At 50.9% G+C, this 6,519-nt stretch overlaps 1 protein-coding gene across 1 annotated transcript in view; it reads left to right on the top strand.

Annotated features, from left to right (window-relative positions):
- The first annotated feature begins 4,022 nt into the window (after nucleotides 1–4,022).
- The window catches only part of IGSF21 (immunoglobin superfamily member 21), an 83,979-nt gene continuing 81,482 nt past the window's right edge, over nucleotides 4,023–6,519 (top strand). The window contains exon 1 of the mRNA XM_054222682.1: nucleotides 4,023–4,140. Coding sequence (XP_054078657.1) covers nucleotides 4,023–4,140 — 118 coding nt within the window. The remainder of the gene's footprint in view (nucleotides 4,141–6,519) is intronic.

The following is a 6,519-nucleotide window of genomic DNA, read 5'->3' as shown; positions in this document are numbered from 1 at the left end:
TTTTTTTTTTTTTCTTGCATTGCGCTCGCAGCCCGGCTTGTTGTCACTGGGTGACAAGTTGATGAAAGCTGCTCCGAAAAGAGGGCGAGGAGATGGATTTGTGCACGGGAAAGGGGGGTGGGAAGGGAAAAGGAAGGAGGGGAGGAGGTCGCGGAAGGAATAACGAGACATCGAGATGCCACTTCGCTGCCAGCGCTCGCCTTGATTATCCGATTGCGGCTCTTCAGAGCTGGAGTGCGCGCCGCCTCCCCCCTCCTCGCACGCCATGATTAATCCCCTCCTCCGTTTCTGGTGGCTTTCCCTATTTTTATATATATATTTATATACTTTCATATATATACATGTATATTTTTGATATATATATATATACACACATACATATATATAAGCCAGAGCCATCTAGGTACCAGCTGCATCCCCGCAAGGTGGGGATGGGGAAGGACAGACGTGGGGCTGGGCTGGTCCCTTCCCCACGTCAAACCCGCAGCAAAAATCTCTCCAGAAAAGCTTCTGATGGCAAAACACCAGGCAAAATGGCTCTTTTGCTTAAAATAATGTGGGGTTTTTTTACTTCCCCCCCCCCCCCCGCCCCCATGGAGAGAGGAGGAGCTTTGCAGGCCTAGTTAATAAAGTTTTCTGTTAATGAGACGGGATTTAGCAGAAGTTCAGCTGTGGAAAGTGGTTTTCAGGGCTCGGGTTTCCATCCGTGGGGCAAAGCGTGCGGGGAATTACGGTTGGATCCGGGGCCGGGCGAGGGGGTTACTCTCCCTACCCTTCCCTTGGGGATGAGGCGGTGGTTGTGCCCCGTGTCTAATCTTCCCCCGGGGTCCTTCGTCTGGGTTTTGGGGCGCTCTCAGCTCCCAAGGCATCGGTGCCCCCTAATTTTACAGCAAGAAGAAAAGTCCACGAAGTCCAGCCTCTAATTCTGTGCCGCGATGGTTTTGGGAAGGACGGGGTTTCTCTGGACGCACGGGTGAAAGATGATGCAGAGAAATGCAAATGCCTTCTTTTTTTTTTTTTTTTTTAATTACTATTATTTTATTATTATTTTTTTTCTCCTTTTTCTTCTTACCTTGCGCTTCCCCCAAGCTGTCGCTGGCAGCAGCCTCCTCCCCAAGGCAGCGGCACCTGTCTCCGGGATTATTTTTACCATCTCTTTTTGGCATCGCTCTCTCCTCCCGCACAAAACCACGTCCTATAAATAACTCCAGCCTGCGCTCGTGCTCGCTCTCCCCCCAACCCCCCCCCCCTCATCCTCTCCTATCACTCCATCTTCCTTTCTCCTTGCCTTGTCTGTCCCTTCGCCTGCGGAGAGAGGAGACGCTTTAAGAACCCGGAGCGGGGGCTCGTCGTATCCGACGCCCTCGTGAGCACCTCAGTCGGCTGCATCTCGGGCACGTGGGTGACGCCCTGTAATTGGATTACGTGCGCAATAACCCACCCCCAATTTTCTCCCCAAACCCCCGTAACACGATCAATTCTTATACAGGGTCGACTCTACTCTCTATCCTCCCTGATGCTCCCACATCCAGGCAGCTCCCTGCTTAAGATTCCCCTCCACCCACGTAATTCCCTGTTTTTTCACCCCCCACCCCCCAAAAAAAAAAAACCCCAAACCCTAAAGGTGAGCTTTTCCTGAGGGAAAATGGCCATAATGATGTTTTTGCAGCCTTTTCCATGCACAATAGAGCCTGGTTCAAATACATTTTGGGGGGGGAGGGGTGAATTGCTGAACCTGGATTAAGAATGGGGTCCCTTGGCCTGCGGGAATATATAAGATTTCCCGAAATAATTGTTGGGTCCGGATGAACACGTAAAGCTTCGAGAAGTAAAAATGACCCCGGTGAAAGCATGTCCATTTTTTTTGGACCCACTGGAAAAAGCTAAAATGAGCTTGAACCGGGGGGAGCGCGACCAAAGCTGGGTCTGGGTGGCGGAAACTTCGCGACGGCAAATCGATTTGGGGAGCGAGCCGAATCCCTGGGGGTGGCGGGGATGGCGAATTCGGGTTTTGCTTTGGGGTTTTTCCGAAGGGAAATTCGCTGGGGCCGGTGGTGGCGGGGGTTGCGGTAATGAAATGCCGCTCACGCGCCCTAATGAAGTGCCGAAAAGACTCGGCGCTGGGCTCCCGGCAAATTAGATCTGGATTATTGAAGCAATGAGAATTGAACGATCCGAGATGTTATCGGAGGGGGCGGGAATGCCTCGCGGCACCAAGTGGTGTGTATTTAATTACCTGGAAGAAAAGAAAAGGTTTAAAACCCCTCCAAAATCTGGACTCGAGGAGGATGAGAAGGGAGGGACCGTCATCGGTGGTGGTGATGCCGGGTTGAGCGGGGATGCAGCAACTGAGATGCCTAAATGGGGCTCTCCGGAGCATCTCCAGCTTTTCTTGGGCTGCATCTCTTCAAATTTGTTGGCAAAGGAGCTTTTTTTTCCAGTTCCTGGCTGGATTTGGTGCTCTGCTCCTTTCCGAGAGGTCCTCGGATGCCTCCGCATCCCGGTGTGTGGTCCGAAAGCGAGGTGTTTGGGGAAACGCGACGCTTAAGCGTGCAGGATGCTTGAGTTTCCCAGAAGGGAGAAAAAAAAAAAAAAAAAAAAAGGCTTTTTCATCAAGTTTGCACCCAGTTCAGCCCCTTTCCCATATGGGTGCTCACCCACGCACCGACACGCTTGGGACAAGCAGGATCCGGCCGGCGCATCCCCCCTTCTCCCTTGCAACCGCGGTGCCCCGGGAAGGAGGGCGCCATCGGAGCATCCTCCCCCCTGCCCGATAACGGGGGCTCGGAGCTCATTTAAAAGCAGAGAACAAGCTGATTTAATTAAACATCACCTTCCCTTTAGCGAGAAAATAAACTGCCTTCTCCTTCTAGAACAATTAGTATTTACAGTCGTCCCCCCCCCCCGCCCTTTGCTGTGCTTCCCCCCTCTTTTAATACCTCTCCTTTATTATCCCTGGCTGGGAACAGGCGCCGTTTGATTTCCATAAATTAGCATGAGGAATTGGGGCGGGGGGGGATAAAAAAAGGCTGGAAAAATGATATTTCTAAGCAATGAACTCGCTACGGAGAAAGATACAACAACACTCCCCGGCTGGAGGAGGGAGCTGGCAGGAGGAGGTGGGAAATGATGCTTTTTTTATTTATTTTTTTTTTTATTGTTATTATTTTTTTAAAGTTCACCCAGTCCCTGGTGTTTCTCGGGAGATAAAAGCTTTCGCTGGCCTGGGCAGGGAGCCAAAATCCGTGTTTATCTGAACACAAATATAAAATATGATCTGCACAACAGCCGCTAATTCCCTGGTTTGATTTTTTTTTTTTTTTTTTTTTTCCCCTTTTTCTGCGGGGAGGATCCGCCGCTCTCTGGCTTTTCCATGGTGGGGAAATGTCATCTCGAAGCTCCTGAGTGTTTTGGCGTGAGAAAAACCCCACCGGTACCCCCGAGGTGGAGCTTTGAGGATGGGATGCACCAAAACTTGAGGCTTTGGAGGCTCATTTTGCTTCCAGACTGGCTCGTGCCGGGGATTTAAGTGAAGCCCCATCACCCTGGTGGAGAGGAGGATGCTGAGCATCGAGGACCGCAATGGTCCCATCTCTCAGATGTGCAATTGGGTGATGCGAGTTCAACAAATCAGATTTATCCACGTTGTGTGCACTCTCCCCCACGACATCCTTGTCTCTAAATTGGAGAGACACGGATCTGATGGATGGACCACTCGGTGGATAAGGAATTGGCTGGATGTCCGCACTCGGAGAGTTGCAGTCAATGGCTTGATGTCCAAGTGGAGCCCAGTGATGAGTGGTGCTCCTCAGGGGTCGGTACTGGGACTGGTGCTGTTTAATGTCTTTCTTGACAACGTGGATGTTGGGATTGAGGGTACCCTCAGCAATTTGCCGATGACACGGAGCTGTGTGGTGTGGTCAACAAGCTTGAGGGAGGGATGGCATCCAGAGGGACCCGGATGGTCTTGAGTCCGTGACAACATCATGAAGTTCAATCTGGCCAAGGGCAAGGTCCTGCACATGGATCGCAGCGATCCCAAGCACAAATCCAGGCTAGGTGGAGAACAGCTGGAGAGCAGCCCTGAGGAGAAGGACTTGGGGGTGTTTGTGGAGGAGAAGCTCCACATGACCTGTCAATGTGCGCTGGCAGCCCAGAAACCACCCGCACCCCGGGCTGCCTCCCCAGCAGCGTGGGCAGCAGGGTGAGGGGGGGGATCCTGCCCCTCTCTCCGCTCTGGGAGACCCCCCTGCAGTGCTGCCTCCAGCTCTGGGGCACCAACAGCAGAAGGACACGGAGCTGTTGGAGCGGGGCCAGAGGAGGCCCCGGAGATGCTGGGAGGGCTGGAGCCCCTCTGCTGGGAGGACAGGCTGAGAGAGCTGGGGGGGTTCAGCCTGGGGAAGAGAAGGCTCCGGGGAGACCTTCCAGCCCCTTCCAGTCCCTAAAGGGGCTCCAGGAAAGCTGGGGAGGGACTCTGGAGCAGGGAGGGGAGCCATGGGACGAGGGGGAATGGTTTTACACTGGAAGATGGGAGATTTAGATGAGATATTAGGAAGAAATTCTTTACCGTGCTTTTTCGGGTAGTCTTCCTTCTGATAGAATTGTCTAGGTTGGAAGGGACCTTTCATGATGATGGTTTCTAGGGGTTAAGAGCTGGGAGAGAGGGCTTGGCATTAAGGAGATATTGGGATGATGCTTGTTCCTCTCCCTTGGAACCTGTCCATTGCCACCAGCTGCCTATAGATGCCGCATCTTTGCATATCTGAAGACTTGATGGTGATGGACCATAGTGCGCCTATAAATCCCGTATCGAAATCCCCTATAACATCCCTGAGATGTCTCACCAGTTGTTATTTGGGCGCTGTGATGAAAAGCCGCTTGCGGAAGAGCGGTTCAGATGGCTTTCCGTTCCCGATGAGAAACCGGTCCCTCTACCCAACTCATCGCCAAAACCCGCCTGGTTTTTGGGCGGAGGTGGACGCGGAGCAACTTTGGGGTGGGGATTGCACCAAAGAAGCTGTTCCTTGCTTCCCGTGTCTTAAAACCATTGTGTTCTTTGTTAACTTTAATAGAAAAAACCCCCAAACACTTTATGGGTAGAAAGTGCTATCTGCGGCATATCTGTTTACACTCTTATCCCACGCCGTCGGTCAACCGTTGTGATTATGTCGGTGTGATTGATGGGTGCGCGGAGGTGACATCACATCTGCTCACAATATTTGGGGGGGGGGCGGATAATGAATGGCTTGCAGTGATTTATGACGACGCCAATCAAGGTGCGTGGTCACGTCGAAAAACACCCCCCCCCCCACCCCCCCGGGGGCTGTTGCTCAGCATCCTCGAGACAGAATTCAATCTGCAAGATTACCAGTGGTTCAAAAGTTCTAGTCTACGTATTTTTGTCTGTTTTGGTGATGGGGAAGGCGTAAACCAGCTGAAACATGTAACTGGGTTTGAGGAGTTGTTATAGGAACACCAGGACTCAATCTGCTCTCACCCAAGAGGAAGAAATTCCCAGAAAGCCAATTTAACTGACACGTCTGAATGAGTTTTTAGTTAAAATCGCATGTAAATGCCATTTTCTTCTTTTTAAATGACCTCGGTGAAAGACGGCTAACCTGACATCGGCTTTTTGCTGCCCGGGCAGGCCCTTGCCTGTAGACATTTAGAGACAGCAATTACCGAAGTCCGCTTCCCCCAGCGCCTGCTCATCCCGTGATGGAGGGATGTCCTTCGGGGATATTTCTAGGGAGGGTTTTGCTGCTCTTTCTCCCCCGCTGAGGCATTTGCCGGGGCACCGGAGCATTTTTCCAGCTTTCCTTTGGTTTTCCAGGCTGAGGTTTTTTTTCCCCTCCCCAGGAGACTTTAATTCGGGCTGCCAATTCGGGGCTGTTGATAGAGATTTCCCGCCCACCCCCCCCCTTTCTTTATCCGGGTTTGAGTTTGCTTTTCCCTGTGGAAACGCAGTCCTTGGAGGCAATGGCAGAGAGAAAATCAGATTTTTGAGAGAGACGCCCCACCCGCCCAATTCTCCCCGTGGTCCCCTGGGCGCACGCACCACCCTGACACAGAGAAGAGTGTCCCGTGGCAGGGGCGGAAAAAGGAGAAAACCGTCGTCTTTCAGACAAGAGAGAGAAAACAAGGGGGTGAGAAGCTGCAAGCTGGAAAACACCCCTTCTTTTTTTGGTGCACCGCCACACTCGGCATCCCTAAAACTACCCCATTTCCCCCCATTTTGTAGGATGCCCACTCATTCCTGAACTTGCCCTCTCTGTTTTTCTCTTGGTCCCTATCCATTAATATATATATATATAAAAAATATATATATAAAAAAATATATATACACAAAATATATAACTATATATAACTAAACATGTATAAAAATAAATATATATAAATATAGACACACACATCTCTCCGCTTGCGCCTGCAATTTCTCCAACCCTCTCATTTTTTATTTTTTTTTTATTTTATTTTTTTTAAAGCGAGTTGATTTTTTCAGTTGATAATCCTTTTGAA

Source organism: Rissa tridactyla, chromosome 16 (assembly GCF_028500815.1).
Source record: "Rissa tridactyla isolate bRisTri1 chromosome 16, bRisTri1.patW.cur.20221130, whole genome shotgun sequence".
Lineage (NCBI taxonomy): Eukaryota > Metazoa > Chordata > Aves > Charadriiformes > Laridae > Rissa > Rissa tridactyla.
This window is presented reverse-complemented; position numbering and strand designations above follow the sequence as displayed.